The sequence below is a fragment of the Equus caballus genome, chromosome 4 (assembly GCF_041296265.1).
Source record: "Equus caballus isolate H_3958 breed thoroughbred chromosome 4, TB-T2T, whole genome shotgun sequence".
In the NCBI taxonomy this organism is placed as follows: Eukaryota; Metazoa; Chordata; class Mammalia; order Perissodactyla; family Equidae; genus Equus; species Equus caballus.
The window spans coordinates 106,701,167-106,724,534 of record NC_091687.1 but is presented as its reverse complement, the minus strand read 5'-3'; the positions used below and the strand labels follow the sequence as shown (position 1 = coordinate 106,724,534).

At 46.6% G+C, this 23,368-nt stretch overlaps 2 protein-coding genes and 2 long non-coding RNA genes across 6 annotated transcripts in view; 2 read left to right on the top strand and 2 right to left on the bottom strand.

Moving 5' to 3' along the window:
- Positions 1-3,715: 3,715 nt before the first annotated feature.
- Positions 3,716-5,733, bottom strand: LOC138923850 (uncharacterized). Its single transcript, XR_011438040.1, has 2 exons — positions 5,473-5,733; positions 3,716-4,022 (listed from the first exon to the last, which is right to left on the bottom strand). It is a non-coding gene; the product is annotated as an uncharacterized lncRNA (long non-coding RNA).
- Positions 5,734-9,326: 3,593 nt separating this feature from the next.
- LOC138923849 (GTPase IMAP family member 2-like) lies at positions 9,327-12,397 on the top strand. Of its 3 annotated transcripts, none has more exons than XM_070265207.1 (3): positions 9,327-9,461; positions 10,409-10,444; positions 11,056-12,397. In XM_070265207.1, exons 2-3 carry the CDS (start codon positions 10,417-10,419, stop codon positions 12,039-12,041), a joined length of 1,014 nt encoding a protein of 337 aa, XP_070121308.1. In that variant the 5' UTR covers positions 9,327-9,461; positions 10,409-10,416; the 3' UTR covers positions 12,042-12,397. The 3 variants fall into 3 exon arrangements, with proteins under 3 accessions (XP_070121308.1, XP_070121307.1, XP_070121306.1); XM_070265206.1 differs by lacking the exon at positions 9,327-9,461 and adding an exon at positions 9,674-9,879; XM_070265205.1 differs by lacking the exon at positions 9,327-9,461 and adding an exon at positions 9,887-10,193.
- A 1,782-nt stretch (positions 12,398-14,179) lies between these two features.
- The window catches only part of LOC138923703 (GTPase IMAP family member 8-like), a 41,256-nt gene continuing 32,067 nt past the window's right edge, over positions 14,180-23,368 (top strand). The window contains 6 exon segments of the mRNA XM_070264315.1: positions 14,180-14,321; positions 15,053-15,100; positions 16,222-16,350; positions 16,353-17,146; positions 18,292-18,376; positions 18,590-18,699. Of these exon segments, the coding sequence (XP_070120416.1) occupies positions 14,180-14,321; positions 15,053-15,100; positions 16,222-16,350; positions 16,353-17,146; positions 18,292-18,376; positions 18,590-18,699 (1,308 nt within the window).
- LOC138923851 (uncharacterized) lies at positions 17,999-21,789 on the bottom strand. The gene is made up of 3 exons (XR_011438041.1): positions 21,505-21,789; positions 18,498-18,636; positions 17,999-18,351 (listed from the first exon to the last, which is right to left on the bottom strand). It is a non-coding gene; the product is annotated as an uncharacterized lncRNA (long non-coding RNA).

Sequence of the window (23,368 nt, the reverse complement as noted above, 5' to 3'; positions counted from 1 at the left end):
TAATACTTCCAACACTTCCGATACTTCCAACTTCCCCTTTGTTAACATCAACACAATTCTCTTGGTAGGAATTCAAATTCCTGTCTTTGTGTGAGAATGTCTCGTGGCCAGTGAGTTATACTTATGGGGGCCTGGAACCATCTCTGACCACCCTAGCCTAACGGTCCGCCTGCACCCTGAAATTTCCTCCATTTCTCGGGAGAGGAGCTCATTGCTTAATCTCCAGATTAAATTAATGTGTGAGGCAAATTCCTCCATAGAGGAAGCAAATCCCTAAATAGGTGCTAATCTCAGAAGAGACCTGAAAGTAGGAGAAGCTGGGAATGGGCTGGGGGCTGGCCACCATGGGGGGGGGGGGGGGGGTGGGGGGGGGGGGGGGGGTGGGTGTGTGTGTCTGGACACGAGTATACTTTGGCTGGAGCCATCTCTGAGAAACAGCTTGGGCAGACTCTCGAGTGGCCTTTCCAGAAAAGCCAGTGCCTCTGCTCTACTCAATGAACTTTAGGACCCATCAGTTCTGGATCTGTCAGGACCCCAAGCCAGGACTGAGGGAAGAATGCTCCAGTAAGGTGGCTACTTCAGCTCCCTCATTTATCAGGGCAAGGCACTGGGACCAGGGTTGTTAGAAGGACATTGTGTGAGAAAGAGAGAAAGGAAATGAAGGGGAGGACAGGGACACAGACGAAGAGCCCTAAGTCAGACATATGGTTTCGGGGGTCAGAGAGAGGAGAGAAGAGGGCGTTTATGTAGAGAAGGAAACTTCCCTCTTGTCCCAGTTTCACTTCTTTAATTCAATCTTCCTTTACCAGACCAAGATTATGTAACTCAGATTTATCCTGTGTCTGTTGCTCAAGAGACCATCACTTTAGGTCACAATTCACACGTCCTAGCCTGGAATTCACAGAGTTACATCAGGCTGCAAACTTTCTTCACAGCCCCATCTCCTTCTAGTTTGCTACATGATAAGAAACACAGCAATAGGCTCGGGGTCCTCAAAGTTAGATTCCAGTCGCTGGCCCCACACTAGTTCTCTGAGTAACGTTGGTCAAGTTAAGCATCTTTCTGAATCTTATTTTTACTTATTTAGAAATGGAGATAATCTCTCCTTCGCAGTATTGCTGTAAGCACTAAATGAGAAGAAGAAATATAACACGGGCTTGGCCAGAAGTCATTAAATAAGTGGTAGACGTGTCTGCTCCAGGCACTTCACCTGTTTTATCTTCCCACCCATGTAACACCGACTTCTACCTTCAAGCCATCAGTCATGCTGTTTCCTCCACCTGTCTATTTGTCTGTCCCCAAAGCTCTCCACGTAGCCATATGCTCCATCCTTCAGTGGAAACTTCCTCCATGGTCTCCCCAGGACACTTGAGAGCGTGCATCCATCCTCCTCTGCCTGTCAATAACCACGGCCTCTTGGACTCCATTTTCCCATGTGTTTTGGTTTTGTCTTCTCAGCAATGAATGAAGACACCTGTAGAGATGAAGCCAGATGGGTTTCTTCCTTTTTTCCAGACAGCATCCTCTGGCACGTGACAGGTACGTCAGAGACTTCAGACTCTGCTTGGAGTTTATGTAAGTAGTCCACTTACTCTGATGCTCCTTGAAGTCATAGAAACTAGTAACATTAGCTATTTTGCAGACTTACTGTGTACTAGATCGGTGGTTCTCAAAGTGTGGGCCAGCGGCGTCAGCATGAATGGGAAACTTGTTAGAAATGCAAAGCCTTGGGCTGCATCCCAAACCTACTGAATCAGAAACTATGGCAGTGGAGTCCAGTAATCTGTGTTTGAACAAACCCTCCAAGTGAGTCTGATGCATGGTCAAGGTTGAGAACCATCGGGCTAAGCCATTGTCTGGGGGTCTTTCATCTCTGATTAAATCAGATAAAGGGGCTAGACAAAGCACATCTGAAATTGAAGGGTTTTGGTGAGAAAGTTAGCATAGGACCCTCTGTTGTAAGATGGACCTAGAAGAAACAAAGTGCAGGGGCGCTTGGGCAGCCAGGAAACAACCTAAATGTCCTGTGTAGAGAGCAAAGGCAGGAAGCTGGGGGGCCTCAGAGGTAAAACTCCTACTTACATTTATAGTTGGCTGCAGGGTTCCAATTCCACAGCCGGAACCCCCAGACACGACAGTGACCCCACTACAATAACGTAAATGACAACAATGTCCTAGTAAGGTCCTGGGGCCAGCAGCATTAGCATTGCCAGGGAACCGATTAGAAGTCCAGTTTTTCAGGTTCTGCCCAAATCCTACTGCTTCAGAACCTCCAGGGACATTCCACAAGCCCTTCAGGTGATTCTGATGCAGGCAAAGTCGTGTAAACTGTGCTAGGCACGGGGGCTACTCGCTTTCTGTGCAGTTTTTCATTTAATTCTGACAACCCTATGAGCAGTTTAAATTTTTGCAGTTTTAAGGGGAAGGAAATCAGGGCCACAGCTGCCTAAGGGCACACAGCTGGTCAGTGGCCCAACAGGAATGGAAACTGCCTGATTCAAACACCCCGCTGAGCAGATGGAAGATGTGTTTTGGCCAAATGTGGTCTCTGATGAACTCCCGGTAACTGAAAATGCGTTTGGGAGGGTTTGGGGGCAGGAGGGAGAGGGCGAGTCAGAAATAGAGCAAACAGAGCCATCTCTACAATTTAGTGGGTGGTGTTCAAACCCAGGATCTGGTAGCAAATTAGCCCTGTGGACCTTATCTCCTTTATAAGATCCTGCCCACCTGAGAGCCATGGCTCAGAGACTGCACCAAACAAACCTTCCAGCCGATACCTGGTGTTCAAGGACTCATATCCTCAGGTCTTCCCTTGAACTACCTGGATCTGTGTTCGGCAACTTTGCTCTCCTTCTCAGTCTCTCCCTGTGTGTTGTTTTCTCTGCCTAACCCTTGACCTGGAGGAAAATCTTTACTCACAAGAGACGAAGGCTCGCTCAAGGACAGGGGGCTGCAGATGTGTGTTTGGGCGGAGGGCAATTTCAGTCCCTTCAGATCACACCGGATAAGACAATTCTACCTCTCAGAGGGCAGAGCTGAGCTCAGGAGCAGCTCTGGGCCTTGTGGTTTCCTTTCACAGACTGAACCAGAAAGAGTTATTTTTCACTCTTGGCAAAAACACCCAGGAACCAAGTTCTTCTCAAGACATAGTTGAACTTAGAAGGAGAAGTTAAAATGAAAAGGCCCTATGTGGGAAGGGTTGGAGGGGAAATGAAGGGCTGACGGGGTCCTGACCACAGGGGAAGGTATCAGGAAACAGATTGGGGTGAAGACCTCGTCAGGCTCACCTCAGAGTTCACAGCCAGCGTTCCTCCAGCTCACTTTAACAACAATTGTTCTGTTTTCATACACTAAGGGGATGCAGTGGGTGGGGAGGCAGAGGAAATGAAGGAAAACATTGAGTAAAACCCCAATAATGCTACCCAAAAGCAGATCATGTAAAGCAGGATGAGGGCCAGACCTTTCGAATTCATTCTTCACACCGCCCACAATTATACACACCTGACCTGTGTATTGACCGCCCCCCCCCCCCCCACGCCCAAGTCAACCCTGGGGTGATTTTCCCATTTTCCATAAGAAAACATTCAGGATCCCAACTTCATGACAAATCATCTGCCTCAGTCTCAGCCTCATTTCTACGCATCCTGACTTCCTGCTGTTACCGAGCAAGGGCTCACTATCCGACGTGCACAGAAGCCAAGAGCACGGCACCAGCTTTTGAGGACAGAAAAGGCTTTATTGTCAGGTTCACTGGCAAAGCAGGAGGCGAGGCTCTCAAGTCCGTCTCCTCAATCCAAGGTTCGGGGCACATTTTAAGGAGTTAGGGCTACAAAGCTGCAGCTGGGCTCATAGGCTGATTGGCTAGTCTCGAATCAATCCATATGTGGTAATCCAGGTACTTGGGCGGCTGGATCCCAGATTTTCCTTATTGAAGGCGGAGGTCATCCTGGGGCTGTGGGTTCCTGCCTGGCACGTGCGCAGTGCTGTCTCTGCTATTGAGCGAGATTTGATTCACCAACAACCTGTTGTAAGGAAGCAAAACTCATTTAAGCTGGTCAATGATTTATGTGCTGTTTCCCTGCCTCTAGGTTCCAGCCGTCCTTGGCTTCCTTCGAATATCTGCCAGCTCCATTGCTGTCACTTGCCTTGAAATATGCTATTTTCTTTTCCCTGGAAATAGCTCCAATCTCTTTCCCTAACTTTCATTCATTCTTCAGTTTTGGCTCAAACAAGGTTATTTCTTCTCGGAAGTCTTTCCCGACTTTCCCCCCGTCATTAGTTTAGCTTGTCTCTCACACACTCCCAATGCACCCCCGCATTCTCCTTAGCAACACTCACTATGCTAAAGTCTTTGCTCAGTGTCAGGCTCACCCAAGAAAGGAGACAGTGAAGGGGGAAAGGTAAAAGCCTTAGTTTCTTAAAAGATAGAACCAGAACTCTTCTGGAGTGGAAAGATCTATTCAGAAAAACACCGTGGTTGGTATGTTTGGAAGAAAGATGAGGCCGTGAAACCAGATACAGCTGGAGCCAGGGCAATCAAAGAGAGAAGAATTCCTCTGTTTTAGAAATGGATAAGATTACTCATGAAGCAATGTAAAAATCCTAAATTAGTTATTAACAAATAGAATCCAGCAGTACCTTCAATGATAAAGATCTATTCTAAGGAGAACAAAGGAAAGTTCAATGCAAAGAAGATTCAATATCAGGAAATATTTTCATATAGTTCAATGTGTTATACAGCTATGGAGCCACAAATCTGATCATCTCCTTAACTGCTGAAGGGTACTCTGGTAAAATTCAACATCTAATAATTGGGTACTTTTTACCATAATAAAATTTTCCACCTCAGCCACAAAGCCTGCATCTTGTTTAATGGGAAACATTGGTATGACCACAAAAGTCAGGAACATGTCAAGGAGGCCTACTGTCATGGTGACTATTTAACATTCTTCCAGATACTAGCCATAATAAACTAACAGGGAAGGAAATTGGAAGTTTTTTAGAAAATTTGGGAGAAGGAGGTAAAATGATCATTTTCAGCCATACAAAGAACATCTACAAATCAATATGAAGATGATCAACAACAGAATTTCAACATGAGCAACAAATATATAACACAGGTATTAATAAAAACTTGACATAATTTTTTAACACGTGAAAAACCATTCGACCACATTCATATTGACTAATACACATGAACATCACAGTAAGATACCATTTTTCACTGATCAGATTGGCAGATAAAATCATGAGCAAGTATATGGGGAAACTACTAAAAGTCTGGTATAAGTAATATGGTAAAAATTTTTACCGTGGGCAATTCAGTAATAACTGTCAAAATTACAAAGGCATGCACCAATTGTCCAGCAATTCTACTTCTAGGAACCCATTCAGGTGATCCAATTATTTATTGCTGTATAACAAATCACTCCAAAACTCAGTGGCATAAGACAACAATTTTATTGTGCTTACGATTTCGTGCGTCAGGAATTCAGGCAGAGCACAGAGGGTGCGGCTTGCCTCTGCCCCATGCAGACTGGGGCTTTGGCTGGAGTGGCTCAACCGGCTGCCGACGGCTGGGGCGCTAGACAAGAGCCACATGTCCGTGCTCCCTGGTTGTCAGCTGTGTTCCTAGGTTCTTCTCCATTTGCAGCTGCTGGGGCTGGAATGTCCAAGCCGGCTTCTTAACTCCTTCTTGGACGACCACACTCTTCTCCTGGTGGTTCTGACTCCCTAGTTCATCATAACAACGTAAAGTCAGAGGAATTTAGAGAGATGATTGGTCAGCTTCATTCACTGAGAGAGGAGGGAGATCAAAGAGCAGTCACGGTGGCTGTTCAGTGGGGGGAGAGCGGGAGAGTGTGAACGGGCAGAGGAGAGGGTGGAACAATCCGTGGCTGAGGCTCATCCCTGTCCAATTCCAAGGAACCAGGAAGTGTCTTTACATCATGGAACCAGATGGCACATGGTGCACCTGGTGCCCCGGCTCCAGAAGAGACGATTGTGACCCATGATCTGGAATCATAGACAAAGCAATGTGATGGAATAAAACTTAAAATGGGCATCTCCGTGTTCCCTTACTTGCAAACAAACACCGCTTGTGGATGTAGCACTGTACTGGTAATCACATCTTTTAGTGGGATGCTTCTGTTATTTCTTCTGTGAAGGACCTTTTCCTCCAGTTGCTGGGGGTGCTGCCAGCGTCACACTTGTCTGGAAATTGGCTTCTGCTGAGGAGAGATGCCTTACGTAAGGTCAAGTGTCCTACCCAGGGGAAGCTTACATCCAATAACTGGTCAATGGGATTAAGCCCGGCCCGCTCACCTTCACTCAAAGGTCCATCCAAACTTTAGGTCTCCTGTAGAGTGGACATTTGTGGTAACGCTATCTCAGTCGCACTCCCCCTGCCTAATCCTGTCTTTCCTTCTCCTGCAAGTGTTACTCCTGAGGGGACTTCTTCATAAATGTCCTATCTCCATCTCGACAGTCTGCATTCCTTGGAGCCCAACCTTTTATATGCACACACATACACATCATCTATGTTGGGAAACTTATTAACATAATTTACAATTCTAATAGGTTAAAAGAAAAACTCATGGAATTATTTTAATCAACATTAAAAGAGACAATTTTCCAAATTTACACCTCAGATAAATGGCGTTAAGGAAAAAGTCTAAACATAGTGTGCTACCTTGATCTCTAAACAAACTGATTAATTAAAGGGCAAAAACCAGCATCAGTGTTAATGATATTAGATACCCTAAAATTAAAGTAAAAAATAGAAGCACAACATTAGTTCACTTTTTAAAGGTGACAACCAATGTAATTATACAAGAAAAAACAATACCGGGTATATTTTTGGAAATAGGGGAGTAAAATATCACTACTTGCATCCTATCTATGACAAACCTAGAAACCCCAAAAGAATCAAAAGGAAGTGAAAAACTATTTTTCTACATTGAAAAAAAGACATAATACTTTAATGAAGGACATAGAAACTGCCAGATGTTTTCCCAAAATGTAACGTTTTACACTCTCACCAACAGTGCAGTTTTGGTTCTTCAACATCCTTACTTGCTGTCTGTCTTTATTTTTTGTCCCCTCTGCCCCAATTTTATTGAGTTACAATTGACGAATAAAACCATATATATTTAAAGTGTACAAGATGATGATTTGATATATGTATACTCTGTGAAATGATTATTAGAGTGAAATTAACGAACACATCCACCGCCTCGCGGAGTTGCCTTATTTGTGTGTGTGGTGAGAACAGGACAGATGTGCTGACTTCACAAGTTTCACGTGTGAGGTGCAGGATTCTAACTGTAGTCACCCTGCTCACAGTGCATCCCCAGAGCTGGCTCACTCATAACTGAAAGCTTTTACCCTCTAACCATCGCCTCCCCACCTTCCTAAACGTCCAGACCCTGGGAATCACCACTCTACTCTCTGTTTCTAGGAGTTCCACATTTTTTCTTTAGATTCCACATATAAGTGAGATTACACACTATTTGTCTTTCTCTGTCTGACTTATTTCACTTAGCATAATGCCCCAAGCTTCACCCATGTTGTTGCAAAGGGCCAGATTTCCTTCTTTCTCTTGGCTAAATAATATTCTGTCATTTACACCTACCACCTCTTCTTTATCCATTCACCCATTGACAGACACTTAGGTTGTTTCCACGTCTTGGCTATTGTGAATTATGCTGCAATGAACATGGGCGGGCAGGCATCTCATCAAGATACTGGGTTCATTTCCCTTGCATCTATACCCTGAAGAGGGATGGCTGGATCATATGGCAGGCCCACTTTTAATTTTCTAAGGAACCTCCACATCGTTTTCCATAGTGGCTGTACCAATTTACACTCCCACCAACAGTGTGAATTCTCCACATCCTTGCCAACACTTGTTATCTCTTGTCTTTTGGATGATAGCCATCCTAGCAGGTGTGAGGTGATGTTTCATCGTGATTTTGACTTGCATTCCTCGAATAACTAGTGATGTTGAGCACCTTTTCACGTATCTATTGGTTATTTGTATGACTTCTTTGAAAAAATATCAATTCAGATCCTTTGCCCAGTTTTTAATCGGGTTATTTTCAGGGAGACTTATATTATCCAGTAGCTTTCTTTTATACACCAAAAAAAGCTTTTTGGTATTCAGAAAAACAATGTTTTAAGCTTTTTTAATTCTGAAATGATAGTTTTTCTTATAGATACGTGCTTTACTGAATTTTGAATATAATTTAGAAAATTGGTAGGCTTTGGGTTTGACGTATATTGCATTACATTTGTCTTACATATAAACGATATGAAATAGGTCCTTGTGAGTGTTTTGACCCAGAATGTTCTAACATTAGGAACAGACTATTGATATTAAGCAGGAGTTGCCCATATTGCATGGCTCTTTAAGCACACTTAAGAGACTGCAAAGTGAAGGATCTGGAAAAATACAGCACAAAACGCTCATCGTGTGTGACACGGTAGTGGCATTCACCTGGGCCCCGTGGCTCCACGGCGTTGCCCAGCCTCCTTATCACGAGGTCAGGGCCATGTGATGATTCCTCCTCAGTGGTCTGGAGAGAGAGAACGTGCATCACTCCTGTTCTGGGATAGTTAAAGGCCGTGTACATTTCATAGTCTCTTTCCCTCTGCTGTACTGATTGTCATATAAATAGGAAAAAGAGCGTTTGAATGATTTCAACTTTAACTCTTGGGTTGTTCATCCTGATTGTGGACACTCCAGCTTGTTATTGTGGACACTGCCTAGATCATTGCTCCCTGGGGTGTGTTCCCTGAAATCACAGAGCCGGACAGGAAAGAAAGGCAGGGATGCCAGCGAAGCCACGAGTGAGCTGTTTCAAGATGCTTTGATGGTCACTGATGTTACTCTCGGTCTGATTTGGACAACATGGGCTTCTCTCGGGGTCTCCTGTCTCTATCCTTCTTCCCCTGTATGGTGCGCTGTCAGAGGTGCCCCCCCAATGCTTTCTCCTTCCCCAGTGGCACTTGACTTCAAAGCCATCATGGCCACCAGTGTGAATGAGGTTGGCCTTCTCAGGGGGCCCTGCATTTAGGCAAACTTGTAACTGTGAGGACACAGCCGGGTGGGAAGGAATCAAACTGCCCATTTCCTGGTGTCCCTGCCTTGCTATCCTGTCCAGTCGAAATCATTCAAACAAGAGCTTTTCCCTACTGACAGGAAGAGACAGGCGGCCCACACGATAGCGAATGACTACGGATTAGATTTTCCCATTCCAACTGCTTATTTTGTATATGTGGCATAAATGAGAATTTCAGACTCCGGCACGCGGTGGAGCTCTTTTGCAAGAGGAAGCTCAGTGGAGATTACAGAGAGGAAGAAAACAGACTGGGGTTTTTGTTTTCTTTTTCTCTTCGCCCTGAGCCGGCAAGTCACAGGTTTGGACGGGGAGCCCTCTGTTCCTTTGGCCAGTAAATTGGTAAGCGCACATTCAAGAAACACCGTTCAGAGTTGATTTCTAGTTCCAAGCTATGTTCAAAAAAAATTTGTCACGAAGAAATTTGCCCTATTTTAAGGGAAACGATTTAGAGTGACTGCCTTTGGCTTAAGGGAAGCCAGCTTACAGAACTGAGAACTTCCCATCGCTCAGTTTACACATCTCTGGCAAAGAGAGTTTCCTTAGCATAAAGCCAATGAAAAGTGCTAACTGGAAGAATTTGGGCTTTCTCATGTGGGTATCGGTTTTCTGTGCCTTGTTGCTTTGGTACATGCTGCCGGATTTAAGGGAGAGAAAAAGCGATTGGATGAACATGAACCGATGCTCCTCACCGCCCAGGACAGGGAACTAGGTCGCAGGGCTGCTTCCTGGTGGCAGCTGAGGGAGGAGGAATATTCAGGTAATTGACAGATCACATGAAGTGTATTTCTGGCTTAAAGGACAGTGTGCTTTTCCAGAGTCGTGCTCCTAACTCATTGAGTGTCTCCACAAGGACTGAAAATGAAGGCAGGGGGTTTGGAAAGAGCGGAGAAGTGGAAGGAAGGGAGCAAGGTGGGGAAAGAAGGAGAGGAGGAGGAGGAGACAATCTCAGAAGCGGGGAGAGCACACTTAGACAGGAAGGTGAGAGAAGTAAAGGGGTGAGGCCAAGAGAAGGGGCAGGGAGGCCAGTGAGCGGAAGGGAGGAAGGAAGCGAGAGAAGAGGTGGGCATGGAGGTAAGAAGCAGGGGGCTTCTCCACTCCCCAGGTGACTAGGGGCAAGTGACTGGATTTCTCTGTAATGGAGGATGGTAATTCTCCTCCAGCACATTGGCAGCTATGTGTAAACAAGTGAAGCACAGTGAGAGAGTGCTCTTGGAGTACAAGGGCCTTTCACGATCCAGAACTGAAAGGTAATGGTTTTTTATTGGTCTCTGGTGTCTGTCCCTCAGGAGCAGCAATGGACCAACGTGAACACCATCACTCAGGTGAGACAGTGACTTCCCGTGTGCCTATTTCACCATATTGTGTGCCTATTTTACATAGAAGTCATGCTGTCCTCTCTAAGCAAAGCATGGGCCATCAGCTGCTCCTTCACTCAGGAGAGGAATTTTGCACTGCTCTTTCCAGTATTTTCCTGCTCCAGCCATTTTGTTGGTGGTCACGACCACAGCCCTGCCCAGCCGAGGTCAGAGGCGCCAGCTCTGGCCTCAGAGCAGAGTCAGGTTACTTAACCCGCCTGGAGATGGAGCCACAGTCTTGGCCTCACATCTCTGATCTTCAGAAAATTTGTCTTTTAGAGGGCCAGAGAGCAGCGATTCAGGCAAGCCTTAGGTGATGAGATATGTTTCTAAATTCATCTTGTCACCCACGTACGCTTGCCTGGGATCCAACATGGCAATACCCTGCAGTCCTAGAAAATCGAGAAGGTTTAAAACCCATAATTTATTTATTTTATTTGCTGATGAAGCTTTGAGTTCATAAGTACAATATATTGTTGAAGGTCTTTTCCCATAATGTGAGAATAAGTCCTTATCATTAAAAACATTCCATTGGCGTGATCAATAGAGTAATAACACAGCAAATTTGCTCTTAACAGGACCACATGGGAAGAACCAACTTGCCAGAGGATCAGAGCTGAGGATCATTCTGGTGGGCAAAACGGGCACTGGCAAAAGTGCCACTGGGAACAGCATCCTTGGGAAGCAAGCGTTTGAGTCGCGGCTGGGTGCCCGGACCCTGACCAAGACTTGCAGTCAAAGTCGGGGAGGCTGGGGAGAGAGGGAGATGGTCGTTATTGACACGCCAGATATGTTTTCTGGGAAGGACCACGCTGACTCCCTGTACAAGGAGGTCCAGAGATGCTATTCGCTCTCTGCCCCAGGACCCCATGTGCTGCTCCTGGTGACGCAGCTGGGCCGATTCACCACCCAGGACCAGCAGGCTGCGCAGAGAGTGAGGGAGATCTTTGGAGACGATGCCATGAGACACACAATTGTCCTCTTCACCCACAAGGAAGACCTGGAGGGAGGGTCCTTGGTAGACTACATCCACGACTCAGAGAACAAAGCCCTAAGCAAGCTGGTGGCAGCGTGTGGGGGGCGAGTGTGTGCCTTCAATAACCGTGCTAAAGGCAGTGACCGGGACGACCAACTGAAGGAGCTCATGGACTTGATTGAGGACCTGGTGAGGGAGCACAGGGGTGACCATTATGCCAATGGGCTGTACGGCTTAGTGACAGGGTCAGAAGGTGGACCTGTGCAGTCAGAGGAAGCACTGAAGGATTTCAAAGAGAGTCTTATCAAGTACATGGAAATTCAGAGACGTTACACAACCACGGCCAACGCCAATTGCCTAAAACAAGCCCTAATCAAAGCACTAGTCTGTCTTTTGTTTTGTATTCAGTTGTTTGTCAAATTGCTAATTCTGTTATTTTGTGTATTGTACAGAACGTGCAACTTGTTTTACTGCTCACTCTTTTGTATATACAATTTCTTCTGTAGCTTCCTGTTAATTATACTCCAAAAATTAATGATAATTTCCAGAAAGACCACTGGACTGGAACGCAAGACTCCTAGACTATAGGGACAGACCAGTAATTATCTGCTCACTGTCATATAGTGCATGAATCACAGGGTCTCCGTGTAATGTACAGCCTGACATCAGTGAATGTTCGAGATTCTGTGAAGCGTTTCAATCTTAACATCACCCTATTTATTAATGAACCAAATTATTTTAAAAGTTACTGTTTGTTTCAAAATATAATACCAAAACCATTTGGAAGTTGCCTACATAAAATTCGTCTCATTTTCAAATCTCTAAAGCCAATTTTATGTTCATGGAAACTCCCTTTCTTCGTCCTAATACTATTTCTACTGGACTTAAGAAAAATAACAATAAAATTTCTACTCAATATAATAAAATAACAAGTAAACCATAAAGTTCCTGAAATCACTTGTGTTTATTTCTGTTCTATGGTTTTATCCTCAGAAGATGGTAAGTGGACACATGGCTCATTTACTCCACAAGGGATCCAATTTATGCCCAACGACCACACACAGACACATGGACACGTCATTGGTCTGTTTCATGCACATCTAATTTGCTTAACACAGGAAGAGGCTCAGCCAGGTTTGATCCCTGGCCCCACTCACATCGGCCAGTGAAACACACACAGAAGCTTAGACTTCAGACAAGATGGTGGACTGGGTACTCTGATGCATTGTCCTGTTAAATGCAAATAGAAGCTGAATTTATTAAAATTAACAGCCTGCTGCACTCACAGCCGAACAGAAAGCAGTAGGCCAGCTGCTTTGGGGAGCCAGCATCTGAGCCTGTCACCAGGAAAGGTGAGCCCAAACTGGGAGGTATCTGGCTGGGGAGTGGGAGGTGTGACCACCCAGCAGGAAAGTGGTTCTGAGAGCGTTTACTGCCTGAGCTCCTGCATCCCACCAGGCACCATGCGGGTGAGTAAGAGCCTGAGCACCCAGGATGATGCTTCCAGGTTTAAAGATGTCCCGAGTTTCAAGAGAGGAAGTTTATGGGTATCTTCTCCAGCCTGGAGGATGCACATTCTTGTTTAGGAACAAACCTGTCTCCCCTCTTTACTCCCTTAACACAGTGAGTGAAGTGTGTGCTGGAACCACTTCCAGGAACAGGTTACATTTTGAAAGCATGCAACATTGCCCAGACTGCATACTCAGCAAAGGCGAAAGATGCTTCTCTGGACCATGAGCAATCCAACCTCAGAGCGAGTGACAATGTGGCAGATCCGGGTACATCTGAATGGACGCCCCAGATTCTCCCTCCCCATACTGCCCACAGCAGGGGCCCTCGGGAGACATCTGAGGTTAAGCTTGCTCTCCAACCCCTTCCCATGCAGAACCCCTAATCCAAGCTTCTCCCACCCCAGCGGCAGGGACACCTCAATTTCTCCATCTGCACAATGAAGACGTTTGAATAAATAACAGTTTCCAGTCTCTGATTTGTGGACTGATTACATCACAAACACCTGATTCATGAATCAGACTCTCTGAGGATGGTCCCCAAAATGTACATTTTTAAAGAACACTCAAGCAGTTCTGAAAAACAGTAAGTTTGGGAGGTGCTGAACTAGATGAACTTTGAAGTCTCAGAGCATTAAGAATACAGGACTCACATGGTTTACGCCCCTCAACAAGTACGAGCCATTTGTCACCCAAACTTCAACTTAAAAACTGTTTAAAATCACTTCAACCCCCATCCAAACTATATGGAAAAGCCCACAGACCTACCCCAGGGTACTGTGAATTCCGTGTGACACATGTTCTCATCTCCACCTTTGACAAGGACTTCTTGCTTTGGCTAAATTCTTGTTCTTTGCTCTAATCTTGTGGCTGTTTCTTCATTTCTGCTCTGCTGTCAATTATGGCAGCTTGGTGATTTCTACACACAAACTAATCAATCACAGTAGGCCCGTGGGTTGCACTTTCCTCAAGGCTTGGGGAGGTAGCAGGGCACTTACTGCAGGAACACGAGCACTTTGGACTGAGGACCAGGCAAACCTGTCCTCTTGGTCCTTTGGCCAGAGACAAGGTATTCAGCAAACCTCTGCTTTGCTTTCCCTTGTGTGGTGCCAGTGGGAGAGAACACGGTCGACTGCAGTAACCAGGTGGACGACAGGGACAGGGAGAATTAGAAACGGATGTGAGCTCAGGCAGGACTCAGACAGAACGTGGGAGAGGATGAATGGTCACAGGAGGGAAAGCACAAGGTGGGCTGGAAAGGCCCTGAAGTCTGCTCCTGGTGGAGCAGCTGATCGAGTCGGGGAGTGGCTGGAGATGAGGCTGGAGACGCAGATGGAGGAGACTGTGCACTTGCGTCCGGGTACCTGTGGGATCCGGCAAACGTCCTCCCTGAACGTTTATTGTATTAAATGATGGTTGAACTGGGCATCATCAGTTTACTTCGAGAAGCCTTAGATTTGGGGCAGAACATCAGGAGATGGAGGGGAGCGCCCCAGTCTCTCCAGCACACAGATCAGAGTTAGACACATTGCGAGCCAAATTATCCAGCTTGCTGAGAGCAGAGTCAGAGGCTGTCCAGAGCAGACTGCGAGGTATGTCTGTTTTCCTATTTCCACAAACAAAACTCCAATTTTCTTCTGGTTGTTTCCCAGGCCAACCACCCTAGGGTGTTCCCTAAGTCACTGGGCAAATTTTGGGGTTCTCAGTGTTTTCCAGTCTCCTCTGGCTGCTGAACCTCCTGGGGAAACTTCATATCTAAGGCTCATGTACTGACACAGAATTACCTGGGAAATTAACATCCACAGCCGCCTCACTGACGCAGAGTGAGTGTCATGCTCTGCGCTCTGCTGCTGCACTTGGAGTCCCTGAAATGACAAAGCCAAGTTCTCAGCCTCACTTCAACCCCAGCCCAGGCTCTTCCCAGGTTCCTCCCTAAACTCGGATGTTCAGGGGCAGGAGGGAATCATGGTTTCCTCACTGTGGGGTCACCAGCTCTTTCCACTTTGCCTGACACATTGTGGGGAGTTATACCTATCTGATGAATAAATGAATGAGAAACGAAAGATCAAACTGTGTTTGGGACTCTTGCAGGTAGCATGCGAGGACGGAGGATGGTAAAAGACGAAGAAAATGCCTATGGTAAGAACACATCTCGCAAGGCGTTCCTGCCCCCAGGGGTGAGCTCTGGGTGATGAGGGGCGAGCCAACTCCAGACTGACCAGAGACAAGCCCCACCTGCACGTTAGCTGGACCTCTGCCCCTGCCCTGCTGGGAGACATTAAGTTCTGTGACTAGCCTGCGCCTCCAATCCCAAAGTGGGAAATGAGGACCATGGATCTACTCGGATCTCCGCAGAGGAGGATGGAGAAGGGATCCAATCATGGACTAGAGGGAACACGATTTGCCAGGCAGATGGTGTTAGAGAACAGGATGGAAGGTTAAACCGCTGTCTTCTTAGGCAGCAGGTTTGAGAGAGAGGAGAGGGAGGAGGAGGGAAAGGAGGAGGGAGGGAAGAAGAGAGCTTGTCTCAGCTCACCCCCCACAACCCTGTGAGAAACAGTCTGTTTCCATTTATTTTTTTTTAAAGATTTTATTGTTTCCTTTTTCTCCCCAAAGCCCCCCGGTACATAGTTGTATATTCTTCGTTGTGGATTCTTCTAGTTGTGGTATGTGGGACGCTGCCTCAGCGTGGTTTTGATGAGCAGTGCCATGTCCACGCCCAGGATTCAAACCAATGAAACACTGGGCCGCCTGCAGCGGAGCGCGCGAACTTAACCACTCGGCCACGGGGCCAGCCCCAATCTGCTTCCATTTTTGCAGAAGACGTTTAACTCTTAGAGTAAGCACCTTCACAGGGAACACAGCTGGCAGATGGCGGGGCTGTAGCTCAAACCCAGGTGTCTGGGACTCTGGGCAGCCCTTCCACACGAGGCCTGCTGCCTTTCCTCCTGGGATGGCACCTGGGAGAGTATCGCAGAGGCCACTGAAGTCGTGAAATAAGCAACAGCTCTACACGCTGTGGGTGACCAGAGGTCACATCAGATGCAGCCCATGTGGCCTGGAATTGTAAAGGCGCGTCCTCTAGAGAAAAGCCCACGGGGTGTTGGAGCATCCCCAGGCGCATGTGGTGACGACAAAGAGGAAAGACATAGACGGGTAAAGATCCCCGGGAGTCCAAAAGTCTCTAACCAGATCACCTCAGTGAAGGCTGGCCTTGAAAAGCAAAGGGTGAGGCACTATTGCTCCCCTTTGTGCGAAAGGCGTCCAGCAGGTCCAGGTCAGCAGGCTCAGTCGCTTCCAGGCGTGCGGCTCACGAATCATTGTCCGCGCAGGTTCCGAGGACGACCCGCAGGAGCCCAGGCTCAGGCTCATCCTGGCCGGGAGGACGGGGCCGGCAAGAGCGCCACGGGCAACAGCATCCTGGGCCAGCGGCGCTTCCTTTCGAGGCTCAGCGCCGCGCAGGTGACCACCACCTGCGCTGTGGGCAGCTGCCGCTGGGCCGGCTGGCACCTGGACGTCATCGACACCCCGGACCTGTTCGGCGCCGAAGACGCCAGGACAGAGCCGGGCTGCGGCGAGAGGGGCCGCTGCTACCTGCTCTCGGCGCCCGGGCCGCACGCCCTGCTCCTCGTCAGCCAGCTGGGCCGCTTCACCGCCCAGGACCAGCAGGCCGCGCGCCGGCTCAAGGCCATGTTCGGCGAGGGCGCGGTGGCTCGCACAGTCCTGCTCTTCACGCACAAGGAGGACCTGGCCGGGACCTCGCTGCAGGACTACGTGCGCTGCACCGACAACCGCGCGCTGCGGGAACTGGTGGCCGAGTGCGGCGGCCGCGTCTGCGCCTTCGACAACCGCGCCAGCGGCACGGAGCGGGAGGCCCAGGTGGCCGAGCTCATGGCGCTGCTGGAGCGGCTGGTGCGCGCGCACGGGGGCGCGCCCTACACCAACGACGTGTACGGCCTGGCGCGCGCCCTGGGCTGCGCGCGCCCCGAGGAGCTGCTGCGCAGGGTGGCGGAGAGTGTGGCGGCCCGAGTGCAGAGGCGACGGGGACGCGGGCTGCTGGCGGCGCTGTGGGGGCGCCGGAAGGCGCCGTGGAGCCGCGTGAGGCTGGTCGTGGCCGCGCTGCTGGGGGCCCTGGGCCTGCTCTTCCTGCTGCTCGCCAGGCGCCGGGCGGACGCCTTGCGGGAGGTCGACCCGGGCTGACAGACCTTATAGAGGCCTTGACCCATCCACTGATGAGCACATTCGTGCCTGGTGTTCTGTGCCTTCAGTGCTCACAGGCCCTCCTTCCTTCCCCCACCTCGCCCTCATCTAACAGCTTCAGAGTCCTGCCAGGTCCCATGTCCCTCCCCAGACCGTCGCATGGGACCTGGCTCTCTCTGAGCTCTCCTCTCACTGAAGACAAACAGCTCTTGTTGCTTTAGCTTACTTCGCCCTGACCCCAGGCTGCCCTTCCCTTCATGGAATTGGCTTTGCTCTGAAAGCAGATGAGGAACGCTTGTCCTCTCATCCCCTGGAGTCCCCACAGGACCAGGGCGAGAGCCAACACAGAGCCTCAGGACAAATCGCTTATTCGAATTGACTCTGAACTGAATAAATAAGTGTACCGACATCACGTTGTGTCAGAGGAAATCAGTATTTGTAGATGTTTGCTCATCTGCCTCATATGCCCATTGAACAAGGACACTACTCTGCCGTCCCTAACCCTATCTGCAAAATCCATGCACCCCAGTGCAGACGCACACCGCACACACCTTCGGGTGTGTGATCCTAAGAAGTCAGCAGCTTGGAGTAGAACCGCCCGTCTGTACCGGTGGCAGAATGATTCCCGGTGCGTCCTCCTTCAGACTCCTCAGCAGCTTGATGGCAGACGATTCCACAAGTCCGAGGAAACTACGTGTGACTAGAGACTCGATTGCCCAGGAGCCACTGAGACCCTGCAGAGAGTCTGCTTCTGAAGCGGAGTTTTCTCACTAGCCTACACTCTCACAGGGTAAGGATATGCTTTTCAACTCAGGGATAAATAAAAGAATGTAAGAGGTCAGAAATTTTTCTTTTATTTCAATGCCAAAATAAGGGCAAACAGCTCTTTGTTGGCTGAGAACTGGTGCTAAGGTGGTGAGTATGGAGTCATCTCCTTCTGTCCCACGCGTATCTGGGGGAGTCAGCTCTCTGGTCTAGGTGATGTGAGCCGGGTTAGCCTATGTGCTCAGTCCTAACTGTGCCTCCCCATCTCTCCACTCATACTCGCTTTGTCCCCAACACCACCACCGTCGCACCCAGTCAAGCACATCTGGGGTACTGCTGTGTAATTCCAGATCTCTTCCCTGTAGCATCCTCCACCCGTTGCCTTCACAGCCAGAGAATCTCAGGTTACTGATGACCTCAGATCACTAAAGAAACACATACAAACGGAAGGTAATCTGCAACAGCTGAGCACATCTTCGAGCGAGAGGCCCACAAGCCATTCATGGAAGCCTTTGCAAACACCAACAGGAGGAACGCCAGAGCCAAATGCTGAGACTTGAAATTTCCTCACCTGCACAGGTCATTCTGGATTAAGGGTTTGTGCACAGATCCCAGGAGAGGCTGTGATAGGGAACCGTGATTTTGGTCTTGTTCACTTTTCAGTGTACTCTTGTGATGGACAAACAGAGAAAACCTCCGCCATTTTCACTCTGTTGAGAAGGGGATGGTCACTGGTGAAAATAAAGGTGAAAAAGGATGGCAAAGTGTCCCATGTGAGCAACGGAGGGTTTTAATTCCATTTTTGCTCTTCAGCTGGGGAGGAACGGAGCCCAGGGAATTTCCAGAGACGGTGACTGAACTTCTGGGAGTGTGGGAAGGACCACTCCAGGGACCCCACAGGGAAGGCACACCCCACTAAGGCTGCGATCCAGGACACACCGGGGAAGAGAGTGTGGTTGCAGGCAGTGTGTTAGGACGGCTGTCTATGTATATGTGGGATATATGGAAAAGGATCAAGGATGCCATAAAAAGTATCTGAAACAAATTAATGGATAAAAATAACATGTAGTGTTGGAATAACTGGCTATCCACATGCAAAATGATGAATTTGGATCCCTGTCTCACACTATACACAAATATTAGTACAGTCACTGGTCGCTTAACAATGGGATATATTCTAAGAAATGGGTCATTAGGTGATTTCCTCATTGTGTGAACATCATAGAGGGCATTTACACAAACCTAGATGGTATAGCCTACTACATACCTAGGCTCGATGGTGCTAATCTTATAGGACCACTGTCATATATGTGGTCCCTTGTTGACTGAAACGTCATTATGCAGCATGACTATACAGACAATGGATCAAAGAGCTAACTATAAGAGTTAAAACTATAAGACTCTTAAAAGAAAACGTAGATGTAAATCTTCATGACCATGGATTAAACAATAGTTTCTAATATATGACACCGAAATCACAACCAACCAAAGAAAAATAGATAAACTGGATTTCACTGGAATTGAAAACTTCTGCCCATCAAAGAACACCATCAAAAAAAGTAAAAAGACAACCCACAGAAAGGGAGAAAATATTTACAAATCATATATCTGATAAAGATGTAGTATCCAAAATATATAAAGAACTCTTATAACTCCACAATAAAAATAGAAATAACCCAATTTTAAAGTGGACAAAAGATTTGAATAGATGTATCTCCAAAGAAGATATACAAATGGCCAATAAACACATGAAAAGATGCTCAACACCTTTAGTCATTAGGGAAAGGCAAATCAAAACCAAAAAAGATACCACTTCATAGTCACTGGGATGGTTATCATTTAAAAAAAAGAGAGAGAAGGGAGGGAGGGAGGGAGGAAGGAAGGAAGGAAGGAAGCAAGGAAAGAAAAAATAACAAATACCAGTGGGGATGTGGAGAGATTGAACCTGTATACATTGCTGGTGAGGATGTGAAATGCTGCAGCCACTGTGGAAAACAGAGTGGCTCTTTCTCGAAAAGTTAACTGTGGAGTTACCATGTGAATCAGTAATTCCACTCTTAGGTTCAGATCCAAGAGAACTGAAAACATATGTTCATACAAAACTTCCACGTGAATGGTAAAACAGTATTTTTCATAATAGCCAAAAAAGTGGAAGCAACCCAAATTTACATCAACTGATGAATGGGTAAACAAAATAAGGTATATCATCCAATGGAATATTATTTAGCCATAAAAAGGAATGGAGTACGGATACATGGTACAGCATGAATGAACCTTGAAAGCATTATACTAAGTGAAAGAAGTCAGACACTAAAGACCACAGAAGGTATGATTCCATCTATATGAAATGTGCAGAAACTGGAGTGAGCTCATGAGAGTGTCCTTAAAAGGGTTTTAGCTTGTTTGTAAACATTTATATTCAGCTTCACTTTTTAAGCTTTCCTCCCCTCTTCTGGGTTGAATTTTGTCCCCCTAGAAAAGAAATCTTGAGGTCCTAACCCCCAACCTCTGACTGTGACGAATGTGACATTACTTGGAAATAAGGTCTTTGTAGATTTCATTGTTAAGATAGTGCCATTAGGGTGAGCCTTGATCCATTATAACTGGTATGTATATCAGAAGAGGGGAATTGGGACACACACACACACCCAGAGGGAAGACAGTCATGTGAAGATAGAGGCAGAGATTGCAGTTCTACTGCCACAAGCCAAGGAACACGTGGGGTCACCAGAGGCTGAAGAGGCAAGAAAGGACCCTCTCCTACAGCCCCCAGGGGGAGCATGGCCCTGCCAACACCTTAATTTTGGACTTCTGGCCTCCAGAACTGTGAGAGGACAAATTTCTCTCATTATAAGCCACTCAGTTTGTTGTACTCGGTTACGGCAGCCCTAGGAAACTGCCCCTCCTCCACGTTGTGATTCCCTCTAGTTAACCCTGTGATTCCCTATAGTTAACGCTATAATTACATGTTGTTGGGAGATGAAATGGCAGGTCATGCATAGGTGTGGGTGGGTGGGGACAACAAACCTCAACAAGTTTACAAGAATTGAAATCATACAGAATATGCTCTCTACCCACGGTGGAGTCAAGCTAGAAATCGATAGCAGAAAGACACCAGAAATGTCTTCACTGCCCCATAGCAGCATCGTGACTCTAAACAATCATCAGAATCTGAGAGAGGCCTTGTTGTTTTCCGTCCGCTGTCCAGTTCTACGTCTGGAAAGGGACTTTTCTGGTCTTGGGAAACACTCATGACACGGTCACAGAAGATGGAAAAGTAAGGGGTAAATGGCCATTTCTCCTTTCTTTCTCCCCGTGGCTGAAGCCAGTCTCCTTTGTTGTTGAAGAAAGGAGGGGATCATATTCTCCCTACCACACGTCTGTCTCCTGGCTCCACCACTCACCCACTCCTTTTCTACTATGAGTGCGGATGACTTTACTCAAGAAGCAGCAAATTCAGTCTCTACTCGCCCTTGGCCAGCTTCTGCCCACCAGTTACAGCATAGCTAACCCCGTGGGCATGATCAGCTGCAACTAGTATAACGTGGCCACTTGGTGAAAGTTATGAAAGTGACTACCTGGTCAGTGGTAGACATCTTCCAGGCTGTGCTGAGAATCGCCTCACAGAACACTGGGAACACCACGGGTCAGATCCCTGAGGCATTGCGAGTAGCGTGCTCCTCGGTCCGCTGGTAGTGATTTCAGGGACTCCAGCTTTACTTGCAGACAGGGGAGGGACTGCTATCTTTTTCTGACAAAAGGAGAAACTGAGGCCCGGAAAGCTTAGATGATGTACACTAAGCCGCCCACTGTGCTGGATCTGGAACCATAATCCACGTCTTATAGTTCATCCTCCTTCTGTCCCTCCGTGCCCCTCTTGAGCCCCCACCCCACCCACCCAATGATGAGATTGTGGTAAATATGGAAATGAAACCACAAGTCAGAGTTTGGAGGCAAGAAATATGAATAAGGAAACATAATTTCTCTTCCCTTGTCTGTGTTCAATCTTAAGAAAAAAAGGAAATACACCTTATTGAGAAAGGAGTGTTGAAATCTCCAACTGTAACTGTGGATTTGTCTATTTCTGCATCATTTCTCTCAGTTTTGCCTCTTGAATTTTGAAATTCTCTTGTTTTTCTAAAGGTCTGTTACTTAGGAGGTGATGCACATTGAGCATTATTTTTTCCTGCGCATGAATTAACCTATCTGTCATTATCAAAAGTCCTTCCCTATCCCTGGTGTGGAGATGGTGTGGTTCTGACCCTGCTTCGTCTGAGATTCGTATAGCCACTGCCGGTTTCATGTGCTTGATCTCTGCACGGTATCTTTTTATTCTCCTACTTTAATCTCTCTGTGTCTTTGTATTTACAGTGGGAATTTCTTTAGAAAGCATGCATTTGGGTGTTGCTTTTTTATCCAGTCTGACAATCTGTCTTATAATTTGAAAGTTTAGACAATTTACATCTAGTATGGTTATCAGCATTGTGTTAAAATTCACTATCTTGCTATTTGTTTCTATTTGTTTCATCTGTTTGTTTTTTCTGGTGATTTTTTAAGATTCCATTTTATTTCCATTACCGCTTTATTAGCTGCACCTCCTTTTATTTTCTTAGTGGTTTCTCCACAATTTACAATGTGCACTTTTAACTTATCGTATTCTACCTCCAGTGAATGTCACATCACTTCACATACTCTGTAAGATCTTCATAACATTACACTTCTACTTCCTCCATCCTATCTTCTGCGTTATTGGTGTTATAAATTTGACATTCACACAAAATAGAAACAACAATATATTCTTATTTTGCTTTCAAGAGTCAGTTATCTTTTGAAGAAATTTTTAAATAATAAAAAGAATCTTTTATATTTACCCATCTATTTACTATTTTTGGCCTGTCATTTTGTTGTCGAGATCCCACTTGTCATCCACTTTTATTTCCATCCACCTGAGCCATCTTACAGATCACTCCTGAGCAGCCTGTTGTTCAATGTCTGGAAACAGTAGTTTTAATATATTACATATACATAGTTTCCCGGTTGTCTATGGGAGGAGGGTAAGTAACAATCCTCGTTACTCCATCACGGCCAGAAACAGAAGATCCTCCCTCATTTCTTGTCTTGCAAAGTGTTTATCAAAGACACTAGACATTTGTACTATTGACTTTCCCACATTCTGAACTTTGCTGCTCGCATCCTCATGATATCATTTAATGTATTCCTCTATCTCATACTTTTCTTAAAATGGAAGTTAGTGGTGGTTGATTTGATCAGACAGATAGGAATCAAGCTTATTTTTTTTCACAATTTTACTCTTAGTTGGTGTTTTATGTTGCCGTCAGGGGGCCCTTTTTATGTTAGCACTCATTGATGATCATTGCATAGATGTATTACTTAATAGGTATTTCAAAATGGTGATAGTCTATTCTAATATTTGTTTTTCCT